The following is a 22,642-nucleotide window of genomic DNA, read 5'->3' as shown; positions in this document are numbered from 1 at the left end:
AAAAAAAAAAAAAAAGAATTTTACATTTCTATGTAGTCAAATCCTTCAATATTTTCCATTATAGTTCACAGCATGCTCTTCATAGATGGCTAAATCCAACAATCAGGACAGAAAACTGTTTAGACATATTTTTTTTTTTGGAGTGTTTAGACATATTTCTAATAAAATTCATACTCAAGTGTGCTTAAAAGTAGAAATACACCAAAATATTAGCAATCTGCCTTGGTGTCAAACAGCAGATCAAGTCTTTTTTCTATTTTCTATTTTTCTAGATTTTCCAGAATATGGCTAATGAATACAGCATTGTTTTTAAGAGAAAAAAAGACCTCTAAAGAATGATCTAAAAATTACATAGAGATTTAAAAGCATCTTGTCTTTTTAAAGATTTTATTTATTTGAGAGGGAGACAGAGATAGCAAGAGGGTAGCAGAGGGAGAAGCAGGCTCCCCACTGAGCAGGGAGTCTGATGCAGGGCTCAATCCCTGGGATCATGACCTGAGTGGAAGGCAGACACTCTACTGACTAAGCACCACAGGTGCTTGGATTTGAAAGCATCATATCTACCAAGCTGTGAAAAAGTAATTAATAACAAAATGAATTAGCAGAGCAGCTAATTCAGAAATGAGAACTACCTGTTCTACATAAAATCAGTTATGCCATGACCTTACAGGACAATAAAGGATTCACACTGAAAAATAGGAAAAGAACTGAAAAAAAAAAAAAAAAAGTGTTGCAATCACAATTCAGAAAGATCCAGCATGCCAAATTATCAAATTTCTGCAACACAGAGTACATATAATCCCCTCTACCCTCACCTGAAGGGAGTACCAGACAAGAAAGTGGTAATACCTCCCCCACTGCATTAGAGTAAATTACTGTCAAATTCAACAAAAGCATTTCTCAAAATAGGGATTTCCTCACCTGTGAACTGCAAGACTTCAAAAATCTTCTTCTCAGGACATTCCCGCTTGGACATCGGAGAGCAACAGTAACTACCTAAGGAGTAAAAATGTTCAAATAAGAATTCCAGTGCATAGGGCAGCCCTGGTGGCCCAGTGGTTTGGCACTGCCTTCGGCCCCGGGTGTGATCCTTGGGGCCCGGGATCGAGTTCTGTGTCGGGCTCCCTGCACTGAGCCTGCTTCTCCCTCTGCCTGTGTTTCTGCCCCTCTCTCTCTCTCTCTCCATGTCTGTCATGAATAAATAAATAAAATCCTTTTTAAAAATGATAAAAAAAATATTCCAGTGCACTGCTCTTGCAATTCCAAAATTGCTACTCTTGTGAAACGTCCATAATTCTAAACAGTTTGTGTGGGGGGTTTGTAGGCATTTAGCTCTGAGAGTAGTAGGCCAACATGAAGATCCAGATAAAATTCACTCTGAATTTAAAAATGCCTTCTGAAATGGAAGAACATCTTCCTACTGATGGAGATCAGTGACAAAGCCCTCCAGAGAGGACAACAGAAACTACATGCTTCTGTCTGTCCAGATGGTATCAAGGCTGCACGTGGGCTTCAAAAATTCATCTACCAGGGCAGCCCTGGTGGTGCTGCGGTTTGGCGCCGCCTGCAGCCCAGGGTGTGATCCTGGGGACCCGGGATCAAGTCCCACGTTGGGCTCCTTGCATGGAGCCTGCTTCTCCCTCTCCCTGTGTCTCTGCCTCTCTCTCTGTGTCTCTCATGAATAAATAAATAAAATCTTTAAAAAAAAAAATTCATCTACCAAACCAAGAAGATCCTGTGCCATCCCAGTCTAGAGACAAGAAAAACACTGGACTGGAAGGAAAAAGTTTCCCAGGTTACTCTATCATTCCAGCCTGGAGTTGGTCCTAGAAGCTGGGATAGAGCTCCTGCTCTATCTGCATTATGTACCCAGTTTCCCCCATCATTTTTCCTTGAGTCAACAGTTAAATAGCTAAAAAGAGCTTGCAAATGGCTAGTTAATATTAAAAGACATTTAAAGGGCAGCCCCGGTGGCTCAGCAGTTTAGCGCCGCCTTCAGCTCAGGGTGTGATCCTGGACACCCGGGATCGAGTCCCATGTCGGGCTCCCTGCACAGAGCCTGCTTCTCCCTCTGCCTGTGTCTCTGCCTCTCTCTCTCTCTGTATCTCTAATGAATAAATAAATAAAATCTTAAAAAAAAAAAAGACATTAAAAAAAAGGTGAAGTAGTCATTTTTTTCTTTTATTAAATAATAAAAAATAATAATAATAATAACTGTCAGGAAACCCTTTCTTATGGTTAACATTATCATAACTGTCTTGGGAGTTATGCAGGCATCCTAGGACATAGAGATGGTGGTTTTGCAGCAGCACCTATCCTCCACAGGAAAGCCATGTTAGAAAATATTTCCATTCAAGTAGGTATCTGATTCATATCCAAACGAGTGCAATGCTGTGTTGTTAGTACTTCTAATAAGTTTTATAGTAAAAAAAAAAAATCACAAAACAACTAAATCACAGATTAAAAGCCAATTTTGCTTATTTTTAGAAACAACAAAATTTAACCTTTATAGTGAGGTTTTGTTCAAAGGTTAATGATCTGGAAGCAGAATTAAAGCCAAATGGTTTATGAAAAACTAGGGTTAAAATCTAGTGAATTAAAAATATATATTATAGTGAATTAATGTTTCCCATTATGATTAGATTACTCGAGGGAAATCAACTATCATTGTTTGAAATCTAGCAATTCTTCTGTTACTACAATTACTATGAAAGTTGGTTGTGCCATTTCTCCTAATGTTACTGACAGCATATAGACTGACAAATGAACAGGGGAACACAATCCAAATTGGAAAGTAAATCATTATGCCAAACACAGATTGTTAAATGAAATCTAAATTAAAAGTGGCAGCAAGCTGGCTGGCTCAGTCTGTGGAGCACCTGACTCTTGATCAAGTTCAAACCCTACACTGGGTGTAGAGATCACTTAAAATTTTTTAAATATTTTTTTAAAAAGCAGCAGGAATAATTAAAATTTGATTCCCAGGGACTCCTTAAAATGAAAGATAGTATACATAATGAAAATAGTTGATGGTAATATAGTTACATAATGATTTACAAAATTTTCAAGTCATCTTCAATTCTATAGCTGTTGTCTTTTCAATTTAAAAGTATAACTGTAATATCTGGTAAATATTCTACATTCTAGACTACCAGGACTTATTTCCTCTACTCACTTATTTTTTTTTAAAGATTTTATTCATTTATTCATGAGAGACAGAGAGAGAGAGAAAGAGGCAGAGACACAGGCAGAGGGAGAAGCAGGCTCCATGCAGGGAGCCCGACGTGGGACTCGATCCGGGGTCTCCAGGATCATGCCCTGGGCTGAAGGCGGCGCTAAACCCCTACGCCACGCGGGCTGCCCCACTCACTTATTTTTTTTAAATTTTATCTGTTTGAGAGGCAGAAAGAGAGAGAGAGAGCGAGTACGTGCATGCATTTGAATGGGTGGGAGAGGCCAAGGAAAGAAGGAGAAGCAGAGTCCCTGCTGAGCCCGGGGCCTGACCTGGGTGCTGGAGCCAGAAGCAGATGCTTAACCAACTGAGCCACTCAGGTGCCCCTCCTCTCATTTTTAAATTCTTACCATATTATTTTAGAACTCTATGGATGGTTGCAATACTAAATAAATAACAGGCACTTAAAAAAGAGTGTACTGCTTAAGTGAGAATAGCATTAATTATATTTAAAAATCTTTCCCTTTCCTATCAGAAATCCATGGAGTCATTAGTTTGCTCATCTATTAGTCCACTCCTAAATCCAAGCAGCCTTCCACCAGAATAGGAATTTCTTATGGCTCACTATCATAGAGTCACAGCTACCATATACAGGAATATACATACATATATAGTAAAAGCTCCATCTAGTTCTGAAAACCTTTTAAATGAATCTTAGGGGGCAACCGAGGTGGCTCAGTTAAGTGTCTGTCTTTGGCTCAGGTCATGATCTCAGGGCCCTAGGATCAGGCCCCATGTGCTCCCTGCTCAGTGGGGAATCTGCTTCTCCCTCTCCTCCTTGCTTGTGTTCTCTGTCTCAAATATATAATTAAGAAAAAAAAAAGTTAGTCCCTTCCCTTAGCAATACAGAATTATAAAGATGTTTCTCTATTCTGTGGGTGACATCAGACATTTAATGGGACTATAATAAGGAAATAAGAGATTTCATGAAAATCATAATTTCCAGCATCTCTAAAGGTAAAATTACACACACAGAGCTGAGATCCTCAAGAAACACCTGACTGCTACCCACCATCACAAAAAGGTGCAATTTAAATAAAGCATGCATTGACAACATGACCTCTGTGATCCATGCACCTTTGGTGACAGACTGCTGTCCTGTAGGACTTAAGTTATGTGTTTTAAAGCCAAGAGTAAATTCATAAAAGAGTAAATTCATAGACAGGTATTCCCTGTCAATCCTGAGCTATATTTAATTACTTCTGTGTTATAAATGGTCGTCATGGATACCAACCCAGTGCTTGATGAGAAGTGAGAATGTAGAGTGTGCAGGTCAGGATGGACATATCACAGACTTGAATTTGTTGGATATCACAGAAAGGAATTAGAAGTTGTTTTTCCTTTTTTATTTTTTTTAATTTTTTTTTTATTTATTTATGATAGTCATACAGAGAGAGAGAGGGGGGCAGAGACACAGGCAGAGGGAGAAGCAGGCTCCATGCACCAGGAGCCCGACGTGGGATTCAATCCCGGGTCTCCAGGATCGCGCCCTGGGCCAAAGGCAGGCGCCAAACCACTGCGCCACCCAGGGATCCCTGTTTTTCCTTTTTTAATTGTGTTTCTCCTGGAGGGTCAGGATCTGGATTGTACACTTCATTGTCTCTATTTTTGTATGACTTTGGGATTTTCCTCAGATGTCCAACGTACTCAACTGAATTGCTGAGAATGTGTTGATAAAAATGAGACCCTCCCAGTGGCTTTCCTGGTAGCCTCAAAACCGGTTTTCAAGGAGTAGAACAGCCCAGCTTAGAGCCCTAAGACATAGAAAACCATCAAGGCTTTCCTTCACCTGAAGGACTTTTTGGCTTTAAAGACAGGTGCCCCCAGGACATTGGAGACCCATCTGGAACTCAGCTGGCCAACTGGAGGAAGGCAGCAGACACCATAGCAAAGCTGCCAGGCAGAAGGCTCTTCTACCCTGAGTGGAGGTTCAGTGAGACCCTGCCCCCAAACCCACAAACTATCCTTCAATTCAAACATCTACACAGCAGCTGCATTCTTTAGTTCCTCTATTTTAAGGGGAAAACCACAATTTTAAGTAATCCTATTATCCTGATTCTGTTTAAGTAACTCCTTTGCCGACCCTAATGTTCTAGAAAAGCCCAGGTATCCTCCCTCTGCCTGATGCAGTGGGAGGGCTCTGAAACCCTTCAGGGTAAAGCCAGCCACTCCAAAGCAGGACGGGAGTGGAGGGGTTGAGATTACAGCACATTCAAAACAGGCCTAGTTTAAAAAAAAAAAAAAAAAAAAAAAAAAAAAAAAAAAACAGGCCTAGTTACAGTGCGATCGCATAAACATGGGTGCTTTCTTCTCTTTCTAAACTCAAACTGAAATAAGACATACTGGGATCCCTGGGTGGCGCAGCGGTTTGGCGCCTGCCTTTGGCCCAGGGCGCGATCCTGGAGACCGAGGATCGAATCCCACGTCGGGCTCCCAGTGCATGGAGCCTGCTTCTCCCTCTGCCTGTGTCTCTGCCTCTCTCTCTCTCTGTGTGTGTAACTACCATAAATAAATAAAAATTAAAAAAAAAAAGATTTAAAAAAGACATACTCACTTGATGTTAAAGAAAACAGAGAATATATTTAATTTCCAAAGGAAAAAAAATAAGCTTACTTCTTCAGCTGCTTCAGGAGGTTCTTCAGGTAGATTAAGAACCTAAAGAAAAGTGAGGGTGTGTAAGAGGAATGTAAATATTTTGAAGAAGAAAAAAAATCAATCACAGTGAGAAGAGTTCCTTTTAATACAGAGTTTAGGTACATTTAAGCTTAGTGAAGTCTTTTAATAGAAATTTATAAAGAATTTACAATATGAAAGAGCTCAATAAACATTTTTGGACAAGCAACTTTGTGCTAAGTAGATTATAGTAACAGGATGTGAGATGACAGCTACCCATCTATGTGCATGTAAGAATCTTATTTTTATGATTTTCTAAGATATATAATATTTAAAGAAACAAAGGATAAATATTAAGTTTAACAGACCCCAAATTATTTAGGTTCATACATATACACACTTAAAGTGCATATTTTTCTTTATCGGCACTTGTCAGAGACTGGGTAACTACCATTCACTTTGGTTGTCTTCACAATTTACTCACATTTCCCTAGTTTTACTTATCCATGACAAAACCAGGTGTTCAGACCATTTTCTCTCATTAAACACCGTTGCCAACAATTTCATCTTCGGGGATGCTTTTTGCTTTTTCATACTACTCATGTTTTATAGCATTTTATCTAACCAGCATTAATTGCATTTTATCAAAAAACCATCTGTTTTCCTTTGGTATCAAAAGCATATGACAGTCAACCAAAATTTACCATCAACACGAGACAAATCACGTTAGTAACAAAAAGCAAAGAATCCTAAATTTTTACTTAGTCCTTACAATTCATTAGATCTTTGTGAAATGCTAGAATAGTTCAGTGACCTGATTGCCCCCTTCATGCCCCATTAAGGGGCCAAGAGTCCTCAGACACAGAAGCAATACATGAGAAACTATTTTCAGGGAATATACGGCCTCCCAATTTTCCCTAAGAGCCAATGCAAAGAGACTTATTTCCAACCTTTGCCACTTCCAAATGAGAGAGGAGACAGGATTGAAGATTGTAAAGAACAGAAGAAATAGGGGCAGCCTGGGTGCCTCAGCAGTTTAGTGCCGCCTTCAGCCCAGAGCATGATCCTGAAGACCCAGGATCGAGTCCCACGTCAGGCTCCCTGCAGGGAGCCTGGCTTCTCCCTCTGCCTGTCTCTGCCTCTGTCTATCTCTCTCTCATTCTGTGTATCTCATGAATAAATAAATAAAATCTTTAAAAAAAAGAACAGAAGAAATAATAAATCTGAGGACTGTTCCAAAGCGAATGGTTGCTAACCCATTTCCTAGGAGGGCCACTAAGAAAAATGATACTCACATGTTAATAATATTACCCACTCACTAGGGACGCCTGGGTGGTTCAGTGGTTGACATCTGCCTTCGTCTCAGGTCGTGATCCCATAGTGCCAGGATGGAGTCCCACATCCAGCTCCCCGCATGGAACCTGCTTCTCCCTCTGCCCATGTCTCTCTCTCTCTCTCTCTCCCTCTCTCTATGTCTCTAATAAATAAATAAAATCTTGGGGATCCCTGGGTGGCTCAGTGGTTTGGCACCTGCCTTTGGCCCAGGGCATGATCCTGGTGACCCAGGATCGAGTCCCTCGTTGGGCTCCCTGCATGGAGCCTGCTTCTCCCTCTGCTTAGTCTCTCTCTCCTTGTCTCTCATGAATAAATAAAATCTTAAAAAAAAAAAAATTACTCACTAAATATGAGCTAATCATGTTTTTTTTTTCTAATCATGTCTTAGATACCCATAGGAATGTATCCTTTAGTAATCATTATATTTTTCATTTCTACATAACTGAATCCCTTCATCAAAAAGAACAGAGTATCTTCAGGATGCCAGTGTGGCTTAGCAGTTGAGCATCTGCCTTTGGCTCAGGGCATGATCCTGGGATCCAGGATCGAGTACCACATTGGGCTCCTTGTGGGGAGCCTGCTTCTCCCTGCCTGTCTCTCTGCCTCTCTCTGTGTCTCTCATGAATAAATAAATAAAATATTAAAAACAAAAACTGAGTATCTTCAAAACCTATTAGCATTTACTTTCATGTCTTCCTTCTATGTGGGGTTCACAGCATTAATAGCAAATAGGAAAAGTGATTCTCAATGAAGCTGATCCCTTTGTAAAATAGTGGGAAGATACCACCTGGATTAAAAGCCAGTCCTAGTTTTCACCCAGTATACCACCTGGCCCAGAGAACAATATTCCTACTGCACACTGATAAAATTAAATGAATAGGCATTCGGTAATGAACCTCCTTCTGCGTAGGCTGCTCAGCAGATGGTGAAATTTTGGTTAGAGGCTTAGGCAAGTTCCTTCTCTTTGCTGCTTCTCTGTTTGATGTTTCAAAAGATGTCTGGCTCTCATTTTCAAGCCCCAAATCTTCGTCACCCTGGTCAAAAATAACAGACAATTTCTAAATGCTCTCTATTACCACCTTTATCCCATTCACAGTAGTTATTTCTTTTACTATGATGGCATTTCAGTAAAAAAAAAACAGGATTTAGTTGGGGTGCCTGGGTCATAAAGCATGGAGCTCTTAATCTCAGGGTCATGAGTTCAAGCCCCACATTGGGCGTGGAGCCTACATAAAAAAAAATAATTTAGTCATTATTAGGCCCAGAAATTTAAGGTATATCTCCTTAGACAAGAAAACATGGAGCTTAACATCTTGTGGAAACTACCCTTATCTAGCTCTGGGGCTCTCTCTGATAGATACAAGGCCAAGACAGCTCTTTCCATTTTAACAGATCCCCAAGTTTTTTAGTAGGATGGAAGAAAGAAGAAAATCTGAATGATATTGTTTTCTACTTTCATGGAAGGAAGCAAGCCTAATGCAAGGGATTATGCCTTAAAAGGCTGTGGAAATAGAGCATGTACATAAAAACATGTCTGTATGTGACCAGCAATACCTTCATAGCTGAACTTGGCCCTGTCATATATAAACATATTTTAGTTATATATGAACGTATTTTGTTCTCAAATTAAACTCTGACCTTTCTTTTGAATTAATCACTTTAGAAGGAAAAGGATTTGGGGGATCCCTAGGTGGCTCAGCGGTTTGGCACCTGCCTTCGGCTCAGGGTGTGATCCTGGAGTCCCGGGATCGAGTCCCACATCGGGCTCCCTGTGTGGAGCCTGCCTCTCCCTCTGCCTCTCTCCCTCTCTGTCTCTCATGAATGAATAAATAAAATATTTTAAAAAATAAAAATTAAAAAAAAAAGAAGGAAAAGGATTTTATTCCAGAAATCATAAAGATTACTTTATTAATATTATTCATTAAAACTTTTTCACACGCAAAATAATTGTCAAATTCTCAGATACATTTATTAGCTCAATAATGCCTTTTTGCCAATCTCCTGACCTGTAAACGTTCCCTTCATCGGATTAAAATGGCCACCATTTTGGTGGGCTTTTTCCCCATTCCTTTGCCCTAAGAAAACTTGGAAGAAGCAAGGTCAATGGGAATCAGGAGGTCTTTATGCTCAATAATTAACTGGCCAAACTTAGGCTGACTACAAATTGCCAGGTTTCAGCTGATGCCCATACCTCCTCTTAGCAGTTAACATTCCAATTCTCACATTCTCAATTGTCCTAAGAACCTTAAGTCATAACAATGGCAATGGTCTGCTCTGTCCCTGACTTCTTGTCCTCACTAACTAGATTAAAATATATACTAGAGGGACACATGGGTGACTCAGTGGTTGAGGTCTGCCTTTGGCTCAGGGCATGATCCTGGGGTCCTGGGATCCAGTCCCACATCAGGCCTCCTGCAGGGAGCCTGCTTCTCCCTCTGCCTAAGTCTACTTATTCTCTCATGAATAAGTAAATAAAATAAAATATATACTAGTAGTGCCATGAAGACACAAGGCTAAAAGCAAGGGGCAGAATGACTAATTCACACTGTGACCATTTCCAAAAAAGATGTGGCCAGCTAAAATCAGGCTGTCAGTGTCCAACACCACAAAACCAAACAGAAGACAGACTCAGAAGTGAAATCACTCCCCAGAGCAGGTGCATTTCACGTGGCACATCTTTCACAGTAATTTCATTACTCACTCTTGATTGCTTTATTACCTATTTAGCATTACAAAACGAATAAAAACTGATTCTGCTTCACTATAAGAATCCTGCTAACCTTTACAGGATCACTTTCTTTACAAGATGGTAAAAGGCATGATAGAAACAGAAAGCAAAAAAGAAAACCCCAAAAAGTGTTTAGGACAGATATGACCTTATACATAAAATCTGTGACCAGTTACTCTAAAACTCCACTCCTTTATGAATATCCCTTTTCCTCTGTAACAAAACTTGAAATTGTTGGGACACCTGGGTGGCTCAGCAGTTGAGCACCTGCGTTTGGCCCAGGGCATGATCCTGGAGTCCTGGGAATGAGTCCCACATTGGGCTCCCTGCATGGAGCCTGCTTCTCCCTCTGCCTACGTCTCTGCCTTTCTCTCTGTGTCTCTCATGAATAAATAAAATCTACAAAAAAAAAAACAAAAAAAAACCCTTGAAATTGTAAACTTCCAGTAGCAAATGACAAGTTCATATACAATGCCAAAAGCAAAAAAGAGTCAATGGTTAATTTGACTTTATAGAAACAAAGCCAAACATAATGAGTATAATGTGAGTTTATAGTACCAGGAAGATCTTACTTAAGGAAAGATCTGAATTTCCTCATAAAACATATGGTGACTGATCAACAGTTTTCTCAAAGACTACTCTTATGTGAGAGCTTCTCAGGCATCTAAGTTATACATTCTTTGGGCAACAAAAGCACTTAATTAGCCCTTCAACACACAAATATGTTCTATGTACAACCATAATAAATAAAGACTCCTAAAAAACAGACCATACTAGCAGTTTAACATCATTTGAAAATTTTTAAAAATCAATATATATGATGGGACACCTGGGTGGCTCAGCGGTTTAGAGCCTGCCTTTGGCCCAGGGCATGATCCTGGGAGTCCCGGGATCAAGTCCCATGTCGGGCTCCCTGCATGGAGCCTGCTTCTCTCTCTGCCTGTGTCTCTGCCTCTCTCTTTTCTCTGTGTCTTCCATGAATAAATAAATAAAATCTTTAAAAATATATGTGATATACATTATACATTGTATGTAATATACATATTTTGCATATATATGAGAATTCAAGAAAAGAGTGAGAATTATTTTCTAACCCCAAGTTTATGACCGGTGCTTAACTTCCAGGTTTCACCCGTCATCTGATAAAAGCGCTCTTCCAGTTTTCTCAATTTCATTTCCTGGTGAGGTTTTAGAACATTCTCTATGTATCTGCTGGCCTGTTCAAAAAAAAAATAAATGCATTGTTACTTTAACATTCCTAAGATTTTACGTCTATAAAGTTATGAAGATGAAGAACCAGGTGAAGAAACTGGGTTTTCACACTAACTCAATTTTCCAAAAAAGCAGCATCTTCCATGTTTACAGTACTCTCTAAAAATCTACATTTATACATAATGCAGATAAAAACAAATGTTCTAAAAAAAATGTTCTATATTTATGCTTATCTGGAAGTGTGTCTCTATAGCCTTTAGTGTGTTTTCATTTCTTTTTGTTTTAATAAGATTTTGTTTTTTAAGTAATTAAAAATGACTTTTAAGTCATTTATTTTTAAGTCATCTCTACACCCAACGTAGGGCTTGAACTCACAACCCTGAGATCAAGAGATCACAAATTGTGTGCTCCACCAACTGAGCCAATCAGGTGCCCCTTGACTGTGTCTTCAGTGCAATGAAAACTACTAGGTGTTAGGGACGTAAAGATGCATAGGATGTGATTCTTGACTTCTAGGAGCTTCACATCAACACATCAGCATCAACTGTTGATGGCATGATGCCCAACACATGAAGTCACTTGGAAGAACATTCACTGAATAGCTTAATCATAGGAAAGTTAAACATATTTTTGGATTTAAAAGAAATGGAGAGTCTGGTTTTAAGATGACACAGTGAAATTATTTCTGCCTCCTTCTCCTCTTAAAACTCATCCCTAAAACCAAGAAACAAGAAAGAGAAACCTAAATTCCATCACTGGTGAAACAAAGAAATACTACAGGCACCAAACCCACTGTGTGTAAGGACCTATGGAGGAGTGGGGTAACTGATAGCACACAGTGAGAAAGCTGCAGCCTAAGTGTCTGCAGAAGAGGAGCACAGGAAAAAGAAAGCCAGAGCGCTCCACAGATGCAGAACAATTTAGGAAGAAGACACACCACCACATACCATGGCTGGGATGTGGGGTGAGGTGCAGAGCTGAAAATGGGGAGTGGCGGAGGAAGCCACACATCAACCAATGATGAGATTGTAGTGAACCACAGATGTCTTTGTAACTGAAGGAAAAAAGGGAGGTTAAAAAGGGAAAAGAACTTTTGGACCCCCACACCCAGTACCCTACTGCATACCCAGGGATGGAAGGTTTATTCTCTGGGAATATAAACCAGAGAGGCTCGAGAGTCCCACATCCCAGGCCGAGTGCGAGCAGGAGTGCAAACTGGAAGCACGTTGTACATGAAAATGTACAGATCGACAATGGAGACTCCCCATCCGCCTTCCCCACTTGACTCAGACTGCTGCCAGTCGGGCTTTTGCTCCCAAGGTGAGAGAATGGAGGTGCCCCTTCTGGAGAAGGTGAATGGCAAAAGAACAAAGAGACAATGACAAAGTTAAACTACTCCTCCATCACCCAAAGGGTAAACTGGTGTACACCCAACACCAGCAGAGAACCATCAAACCCTGCCCCCATACACAGAAATTCCAATTAGCTTTATTTTCCTTTTGTTTTATTTAAGTGTAACTTACAAACACTAAAGAATCCAAAGCTTGATGAAATTTTACAGATGCATATTCCATCAAATAACTTTTTGGTGCATCTTTCTTAAAGCTCAAAGGACAGAGCCAAGGATTACCACACGATTAAAGTCTCCAACACAAAAAATGGAGACTACAATTAACAGAGAAAATGGAACTTGAAAAACCACACTGGAATTTTGAGGTTTAATGATGCAGTATCTCAAAATTCTAGTGATTTTCAAACTGCAATTCTGTGCCAAATCAAACTATCAATCAAGTGTCAGAAGAGAAGACTTACCTTTTTACAATGCGAAGCCTCAAAATTTTATTTATCAGCAGGTATGTATCTGTACAAGTTGGGCACTTCACCACGCACACAGACTATACCAAGATACTGATTTATTAATTTTCTTTTGTCCAAAGAGAGAACTTCAATGAGTTAAAGACTTTTGCCAAACTAAAGAATCCTAACTTTACATACCCTTAGGAATTACCCATGCCAATTACAGATAGTTCGCCCCTAGATATAATTATAATACTAATTATCATGCAAGGCTTTACAATTAATAGTTACTTCCACAGGAAATAACATTAAGCTTCAAAAGTTCAAATATTTACAAGAGAGCTTCTTTCTTACAAAAAGATCTCACAACAACACTTTTACTGTTCTAAATTCAGATCAGGGTAGTTACACGTGTAGTAATCTCCCAACCCCTAACAAATACATAGACTTTTACTCTTGTGATTTGTTTTCAGCCTTCACTTGTTTACTTAAAAAGGAATAATTTGTTCACCAGAAGAACAAGTTGTTTAGATGTTGAAACCCGTTGATAACAAATTGAAAACAAGTTGATAGCTTTCAAAATATTAATGTCCTTGTACTAAGGTCTTTGTAAAGAGTTTATGTTTTTAGGGACACCTGGGTGGCTCAGCAGTTGAGCGTCTGCCTTCAGCTCAGGGCGTGATCCCACGGTCCTGGGATCGAGTCCCACATCGGGCTCCCTGCTTGGAGCCTGCTTCTCCCTCTGTGTATGTCTCTGCCTGCCTCTCTGTGTCTCTCATGAATAAATAAATAAATTTTTTTAAAAAAGTTTGTTTTTAATATTTAGGTGGAAGTCCACAGGAGTCTCCTCTTTCACAAAGGTTAATCATCAATCTGCCAACTACCTGAGTGCTTACAGTTCAAGGTCAAGAAATAAGTGTTAGATAATCATCCATAGTAAATGTAATTCCTAGACAGCAAACACAATCTTGAATAGGATATGGCAAAAGCAGGGGATCCCTGGGTGGCGCAGCGGTTTGGCGCCTGCCTTTGGCCCAGGGCGCGATCCTGGAGACCCGGGATCGAATCCCACGTCGGGCTCCCGGTGCATGGAGCCTGCTTCTCCCTCTGCCTGTGTCTCTGCCTCTCTCTCTCTCTCTCTGTATGACTATCGTAAATAAATAAAAAAAATTAAAAAAAAAAAAAAGGATATGGCAAAAGCAATGCTAAGAAGGAAAGTTATAGCTATGAACATCTAATTAAAGAATAATTTTTTTTTATTTTTTAAGATTTTATTTATTTATTCATGAGAGACATAGAGAGAGAGAGGCAGAGACACAGGAGGAGGGAGAAGCAGGCTCATAAGAAGAAAATATATAGGAATAAGGGACGCCCGAGTGGCTCAGCAGTTAAGCCTCTGCCTTTGGCTCAGGGCGTGATCCCAGAGTCCAGGATTGAGTCCCACATCAGGCTTCTTGCATGGAACCTCCTTCTCCTTCTGCCTATGTCTCTGCCCCCCCCCCACCTCTCTCTCTCTCATAAGTAAATAAAATCTTTTAAAAAAAAAAGGAATAAATGTTCATGGCTTTTGATTTGGCAATGGATTCTTTTTTTTTTTTTTTTTGGCAATGGATTCTTAAATAGGACACCAAAAACATGAGGATCAAGAGAAATAAACAGATTTCATCAAAACTGTTGTCATCAAAGAACACTATCAAAAGAGTGAGGGGATCCCTGGGTGGCTCAGCAGTTCGGCGCCTGCCTTTGGCCCAGGACGTGACCCTGGAGTCCCCGGATCGAGTCCCACATCGGGCTCCCTGTATGGAGCCTGCTTCTCCCTCTGCCTGTGTCTCTGTCTCTCTCATGAATAAATAAATAAAATCTTAAAAAAAAAAAAAAGAGTGAAAAGATAACCCACACAATGGGAGAAAATACTTGGAAATAATGTAACTGATAAAAGGCTAGTATTTAGAGTACATAAAGAAAAAGAATTCATAAAAAAAAGATGGGGGCAGCCCAGGTGGCTCAGCAGTTTAGCGCCTGCCTTCTGCCCAGGTCGTGATCCTGGAGACCTGGGATTGAGCCCTGCATCGGGCTTCTCCCTCTGCCTGTGTCTCTGCCTCTCTCTCTCTCTCTCTCTCTCTCTGTGTGTGTGTGTCTCTTTCATGAATAAATTAATAAAATCTTAAAAAAAAAAAAAAGACAGGATGCCTGGGTGGCTCAGAGGTTGAGCTTCTGTCTTTGGGGTCTTGGGATCAAGTTCTGCATTGGGCTCCCTCTGCCTATGTCTCTGCCTCTCTGTGTGTGTCTCACATGAATATTTATTTATGATATTTATTTATGAATAAATATTTTTAAAAACAAAACTCAATCCAAAAATGGGCAAAGAACCTGAACAGATATCACTGTAAAGATATAGGAAGAGACATTTCTCCAACAAGCACACAAAAAGATACTCAACATCATTAGTCATTAGGGAAATGCTGATCAAAACCACCAGGTTATAACACTTCATACTCATTACAATGGGTATCTAAAAGGAGGTGGGGATGGGATAATAAATATCAGTGAGGATATGGAGAAATTGGACCCCTCAGAAACTGCTGGTGAGAATAAAAATGGTATAGCTGGTGTAGAAAACAGTTTGGTCGTTCTTCAAAAAGTGAATACGGGGGCACCTGGGTGCCTCGCTCAGTGGCTGACTGTCTGCCTTCAGCTCAGGTCATGATCCCAGGGTTCTGGGATCAAGTCCTACATCAGGCTCCCTGCATGGAGCCTGCTTCTCTCTCTGCCTGCATCTCGCATCTCTGCCTGTCTCTGTGTGTGTCTCTCATGAATAAATAAAATCCTTAAAAAAAAAAGTATGCTTTACCTTTTCACCTTGTGCCTCTTGTTGCTTTTTTCTGACAAGTTTTTGCCGTTTCTCATTCTTCTCTTCTTCTTCTAAAACAGCAAACATAAAAGTGCTTTTTATTTCCAAATATCATGAATTGAAAGTTTTCTCTGAAAGTAGTCTGTAGACAACATTTTGGAGACAAGAAGAGACAACCTTTCAAAAAACAGACTATTTTTCAAATAATGAAAATGACATATATACAGACAGTTCAAACAAAGAAATCCACAAGTAAAATCTATAAGAAAAGGTCTGAGACAACAATTTTCTGACATGTATTAATATTAAATAGTTGTATTTTTGGTGAGGAGGCTTCAAGAATGACTATGGGAGCACCTGGGTGGTTCAGTCATCTACACATCTGCCTTCAGCTCAAGTTATAATCCCAGAGTCCTGGGATTGAGCCCCAAGTCAGGCTCCCTGCTTAGGGGGGAGTCTGCTTCTCCCTCTCCCTCTGCCCCTCCCCACATCATGCTGTCAAAAAAATAAAATCTTAAAAAAAAAAAAAAAAAAGAATGATTATGTTGGGGACCACCTCATTGGCTCAGGTGGTTAAGCATTCGACTCCTGATCTCAGCTCAGGTCTTGATCTCAGGGCTGTGAGTCCAACCCCTGCACTGGGCTCCACTTTACTTAAAAAAAATAAAAAATAAAAATAAAAAAAAGGGACGCCTGGATAGCTCAGGAGTTGAGCATCTACCTTTGGCTCAAGTCGTGATCCCAGTGTTCTGGGATCGAGTTCCACACTGTGCTCCTGGCAGGGGGCTTCCTTCTCCCTGTTTCTCATGAATGAATAAATAACATAAATAAATCTTAAAAAAAAAAAAGTTGGATTTTTCATGTAGGCCCTTATAGGGCTTCAGCAGCTTCAAGACATGCCATGGAAACTCATTACTTACTGCACATGAAGTGTGGAACACTGCACTACAGACATGAGTACCATTTGGTCACCCTTGGACATGATCATAAAAGCAACATGCCTGGGCACCTGGCGGTTCCAGTCAGTAGAACATGTGACTCCTGATCTCGGGGTTGTAAGTTCAAGCTCCACATTGGATGTAGAGATTTCTTAAAAATAAAATCATAAAATCATTAAAAAAATAATAAATGCAACATGCCTATATTCTAAAGCTGGGGTGTGTTTGGCAACTCCCATGACTGAACCAATATTAGGTTATCAGCTAAATGGCAAGAGAAAGGATTTTTGCTGTTGTATGACCTTTTATATTCTGGGTACACCAAGTTAGCTAGTTAGTTAAAGTAGGCTTGAGTTCACAACCCTGAGATCAAGACCAAAGCTGGTATCAAGAGTCGGATGCTTAACCAACTGAGGCATCCAGGAGCCTCTACTAAATTTCATTTAAATTAATTTCATTTAACTGTGTTCTCTTTTTTTTTTTATAAAGATTTTTTTTATTTTAATTTTTATTTATGATAGTCACACAGGGAGAGAGAGAGAGAGGCAGAGACGTAGGCAGAGGGAGAAGCAGGCTCCATGCACCGGGAGCCTGACGTGGGATTCGATCCCGGGTCTCCAGGATCGCGCCCTGGGCCAAAGGCAGGCGCCAAACTGCTGTGCCACCCAGGGATCCCTTAACTGTGTTCTCTTAAGGAATTATCCATCCTTTTGAAAAATATATCCCTTAATGTGCCTGGCTCCTTAAATAGCAGCATTCCTTTGTCAACTACTTTCTTTCCTGGCAATAAATATTTCCTCAAGTTTATTAAGGGGAAAGATTAGGGCAGTAGCAAACCACATAGGAAATCAGGAGGCCACTAATCTGCTGTGTGATGAGTCAGACTTAATGATCTTAAGACTCCCTCCTGAACTCTGAGTCAAAGAATATAGCTTCTAAATAAATCAATAACAGGTGGTTAAGGGGCCTTAATCCTTTTTTTTTTTTTTTAAGGAGGCTCCATGCCCAATGTGGGGCTTGAACTCATGACCCTGGGATCAAGAGTCATATGATCTATCGACTAAACGGCCAGGTGCCCCAAGGAGCTTTAATCCTTAAAGCCATTGAGAATTGACTACTTCTGAACTTTGATAGACTTCATCATGCAAATCTTTATAAAACATGGAGGATTAAAATTTTGGATGAATCTGAAGTCTTGTATCTCAACATCTGATGACACTAGGGAAGATAGAAAGTGTATAAACAAGCTGATTTTTTACTAATTTGAAGAAAATCTGACAATACTTAAGCACTTTATGCAGTTTTAATTACTTTTTTTTTTTTGAAGATTTTATATATTTATTTGAGAAAGAGAGCAAGAGCAGGGGGAGGGAGAAGCAGTCTCCCTACTCAGGAGGGGGACCAACATAGGGCTTGATCCCTGGGCGCCAGAATCATGACCTGAGCTGAAAGCAGACATTCAACCAACTAAGCCACACAGGCACCTCTCTCTCTCTCTCTCTCTCTCTCTCTGTCTCTCTCTCTTTAAAGATTTTATTTATTTATTTGAGAGAGAGAGAGCACAAGCAGCATGGAGAAGGAGGAGGAGGCTCCGTGCTCAGCAGGGAGCCCAACATGGGGCTTGATCCCTGGACCCTGGGATAGTGACCTGAGCTGAAGGCTGACTCTTAACAACTGAGTCACCCAAGTGCCCAGCTTCTAACACTTTTAATATTATTAAAGGCTTTTAACAGTTAAACATTTTACTCATCAAAAATAAGAACAAGCATGGTTTCCTAAAGTTAGGAGTAAGCACCTAACTCTACAGATAAATAAGTGTAAAGAAAAACTACCACAGTGAAATGAAAGATAAACTAGGTTGAAAAGCCTTTACAAATTAATGGTAGACACAATTACCAATTGTTGAATAGTTTATAAACTGAAAACCTCAAAGAACAATTAAACTGCACAATTTAGGGACATCTAGGTGGCTCAGTTGGTTAGGCATCAGCCTTGGGCTCAGGTCATGATGTCAGGGTCTGGACTGAGCCCTGTGTCAGGGTCCCTGCTCAGCAGGGAGTCTGTGTCTCCCTCTCCTTCTGCCCCTCCCCCTCCTTTCCCCAACTCCTGCACCCATACGCACGTTCTCGTTCTCTTTCTCTCTCTCTCAAATAAAATCTTTAAAAATAAATAAACTGGGGCATCTGGAAGGCTCAGAGGTTGAGCGTCTGCCTTTGGCTCAGGTCGTGATCCCAGGGTTCTGGGATCAAGTCCTGCACTGGGCTCTCTGCAGGAACCCTGCTTCTCCCTCTGCCTCTCTGTCTCTGTCTTTCATGAATAAATAAAATCTTTAATAAATAAATAAATAAACATGGGGATCCCTGGGTGACTCAGCAGTTTAGCGCCTGCCTTCGGCCCAGGGCGTGGTCCTGGAATCCCAGGATCCAGTCCCACATCAGGCTCCCTGCAAGAAGCCTGCTTCTCCCTCTGTATCTCTGCCTCTCTCTCTGTCTCTCATGAATAAATAAAATCTTAAAAAATAAATAAATAAAAATAAATAAGCTGCACAATTTAAAATTAGAGAATTTGCAATGTATCAATATAGAAATGGTATCATTTCAAATGCACATAAAGGATAATGTACAATTTCCATATAAAGGATAATGTACAATTTCCTTTATATGCATATAAATGTTGGGTTTAGGGGCAACTGGGTGGTTCAGTTGGTTAAGCATCTGCTTTCAGCTTAGGTCATGATCCCAGAGTCCTGGGATTGAGCCCCACGTCGAGCTCTCTGCTCAACAGGGAGTCTGCTTCTCCCTCTATTCTTCCCTGCTCATGCTCTCTCTCCAATAAATAAATAAAATCTTTTTTAAAAAATAATGTTGGGTTTAAGGGCATCTGGGTGGTGCAGTCAGTTGAGTGTCAGACTCTTGGTTTCAGTTCAGGTAGTGATCTCCAGGTGATGAAGCCCCTTGTCAGGTTCCATGCTAAGGAAGGAGTCTGCTTGAGATTCTCTCTCTCTCTCTCTCTCTCTCTCTCTCTCTCCTCTCCCTCTGCCCCTCCCACTCATGCTCTCTCGCTCTCTCTCAAAATAAATTTTTTTAAAAAAATTTTAACTGGCGATTTATCATCCATTAAAAATCAAGAAGAGGGGCACCCAGGTGGCTCAGTTGTTTGAGCACCTACCATCGGCTCAGGTCATGATCCCAGGGTTCTGGGATTGAGCCCCCCACTTTGGGCTCCCTGCTTTGTGGGAAGCCTGCTTTCCTTCTCCCTCTGCCTGCCACTCCTCCTGCTTGTGCTGTCAAATAAATAAAATAAAATCTTAAAAAAAAAAATCAAGACAAAAGTTGCAATGATTACCTTGAAGTGGGACATCACAAATTAACAGTAAATGGTTCTTGTTACGCAAAGTTCTAGAATCAACAAAGAATTTAAGTATACAATTATAAAAGGGTAGCATAAACAATAAACTTACCTTTCAGATATACTTGAGATGATTTAAATGAATTAAGCCATGAGGTAGTCACAGAAATAATTAAAGTAAGAAGAGCAAGCAGTAAGAAAATCCGACCACACAGCAAAATTAGATCTTTAACTCCTTATAAAGGTAAAGAAAAAAAAATTACTATTAAAATTCAAGACACTTTTCTTGATATTAATAAATAGTAAGGCATTAAGATTATTTATAGTAAAGTACAGTAAAAGTTAATATACGCAACTGTCTTACGATTTTTTTCATATAGTCTCCTTAGTAAGCTAAAACTCATTGCAGGGGATCCCTGGGTGGCGCAGCGGTTTGGCGCCTGCCTTTGGCCCAGGGCGCGATCCTGGAGACCCGGGATTGAATCCCACGTCGGGCTCCTGGTACATGGAGCCTGCTTCTTCTCCCTCTGCCTATGTCTCTGCCTCTCTCTCTCTCTCTCTGTGTGTGACTATCATAAATAAATAAAAATTAAAAAAAAAAACTCATTGCAGATATCATTACCAAAACAAGTTTTCAGAAAACAATTTTAGAATAGCTTCTGTCTCAGAAATATAATTCAAGTGACTGGCTACATTATAAACATTATGACTATCAATAACGCATAAATTCTGGTTTCCCTCTGTCCAGAGGAAATAAAATTATCCCATTGGGAATTAAATTTTGACAGTATCATCTTGTCAAATTCTCATTCTATTTAAAAAGTCATTCTGAAACACGAAATTCATATTTCTCATAGTTAAATTATGCTCCTGTATACCTCTCTATTCCTCAATATTAATTCAGTCATTTGCAAAGAAAATTTCTATATACCTCCATGTTTGCCTAGAAAAAAGTAAAAATTCAGTATTTTGTCTCATTTTAAGAATAAATATGAAAATCAAATGAGCAAAAGTGTAATAACCACCTGCACTTCATGTAACACAATTTGCTACATGGTGAGGGAGCAAAAATAAAGTTGGGTTAAAAATAATTTCTATGCTCCAGGAGTTTTTAGTTTTGTAGCTCTAAAAGTTTCCAGGCAAAGGTACAGAAAAACCATCACATTCAGGGCTGGTAATTAGTCAATTTAAGATTAATGAAGAAAATATATATACAGACTTAAATCTTTCTTTCTTTCTTGAAGTATCATTGACTACACTTGTGATAAAGATTTTATTTCTTTTAATTTAATAAGTTAATTTATTTTTTAAAAAAATTTATTTAAGGGGATCCCTGGGTGGCGCAGCGGTTTGGCGCCTGCCTTTGGCCCAGGGCGCGATCCTGGAGACCCGGGATCGAATCCCACGTCGGGCTCCCGGTGCATGGAGCCTGCTTCTCCCTCTGCCTGTGTCTCTGCCTCTCTCTCTCTCATTCTATGTGACTATCATAAATAAATAAAAATTTAAAAAAAAAATTATTTAAGTAATCTCTGTACCCAGTGTGGGGCTCAAATTCACAACTTGGAGATCAAGAGTCACACACTCTTCTGACTGAGCTAGCCAGGTGTCCCATAAATATTTCATTTTTAACTGAAACGCGATATATATGTTATCCTTTTCAAAAATAGCAATTTAAAGTTGTTTAGAGAAGAGATACTTGTTTTGCCTCACAGTCCTCCAATTTTTGCCAGCATTAGCTGTTGATTTAAGTGTTGTTCAAAACAACACCTAACTAAGTCTAGGGTATTAGAAAAGTAATTTAATACCGACAGTACTGGGGACCCCTGGGTGGCTCGGTGGTTGAGCATCTGCCTTCAGCTCAGGTCATGATCCTGGGGTCCTGGGACTGAGTTCCCCATCGGGCTCTCCGCAGGGAGCCTGCTTCTCCCTCTATGCCTCTGCCTCTCTCTCTCTGTGTCTTTCATGAATAAATAAATAAAATCTTTAAAAAAAAATACCTACAGTATTGGTATTTAGAGAAATCACTAAGTTATAGGATTTATGTTCCATAATACTGCTTTTGTGTTCTAACAAGCAAGCAATTTGCAAATGTCATATGGGAATATAAAAGAACTAGATTTGTGTGTACATCTTTCAAGTAAAAAATTACTTAATTAAATCGATTTTTTGGGTACTTATTCTCAAGAGCCCATGTGCAGGGCAATCAACACTTGTAGTACTTGACTCCTTCCTGGGTGGGGGAGAGAGAAATATACAAAGCTAGGTTTCATCGGAACTACTTCAGAATTGAACATAAAGGGCAGCCCGGGTGGTTCAGCGGTTTAGTGCCGCCTTCAGTCCAGGGCCTGATCCTAGACACCCGGGATCCAGTCCCACGACCGGCTCCCTGCATGGAGCCTGATTCTCCCTCTGCCTGTGTCTCTGCCTCTCTCTCTCTCTGTGTGTCTCTCATGAATAAATTAAAAAAAAAAAAAAAGAATTCAACATAAAGAGGGAAACATGAAGGTTAAATCCACCACTAATATATCCAAAAACGGACTGATTCTCCACAGGTCCACCATTTTTCCTGTTTTCCCTTTATCACTCCA

The 22,642-nt window shown here is 40.0% G+C and overlaps 1 protein-coding gene across 4 annotated transcripts in view; it reads right to left on the bottom strand.

Moving 5' to 3' along the window:
* UBXN8 (UBX domain protein 8) overlaps window positions 1–22,642 on the bottom strand; it is a 101,992-nt gene that overhangs the window by 4,803 nt on the left and 74,547 nt on the right. For 2 of the 4 annotated variants that reach the window (XM_055334677.1, XM_055334678.1), the window contains 6 exons: window positions 20,167–20,289; window positions 15,769–15,839; window positions 11,003–11,125; window positions 8,077–8,214; window positions 5,846–5,887; window positions 922–996 (listed from right to left, as the gene is read on the bottom strand). In XM_055334677.1, the coding sequence (XP_055190652.1) occupies window positions 922–996; window positions 5,846–5,887; window positions 8,077–8,214; window positions 11,003–11,125; window positions 15,769–15,839; window positions 20,167–20,289 (572 nt within the window). Of the gene's footprint in view, window positions 1–921; window positions 997–5,845; window positions 5,888–8,076; window positions 8,215–11,002; window positions 11,126–15,768; window positions 15,840–16,769; window positions 17,062–20,166; window positions 20,290–22,642 lie in introns of those variants that run through there. The other 2 variants (XM_055334680.1, XM_055334679.1) reach the window with 2 other exon arrangements.

This window comes from Nyctereutes procyonoides, unplaced genomic scaffold, assembly GCF_905146905.1.
Source record: "Nyctereutes procyonoides isolate TBG_1078 unplaced genomic scaffold, NYPRO_anot_genome, whole genome shotgun sequence".
NCBI classification, from domain to species: domain Eukaryota; kingdom Metazoa; phylum Chordata; class Mammalia; order Carnivora; family Canidae; genus Nyctereutes; species Nyctereutes procyonoides.
The sequence above is the reverse complement of the archived record's forward strand: the minus strand, read 5'-3'. Positions and strand labels throughout refer to the sequence as shown.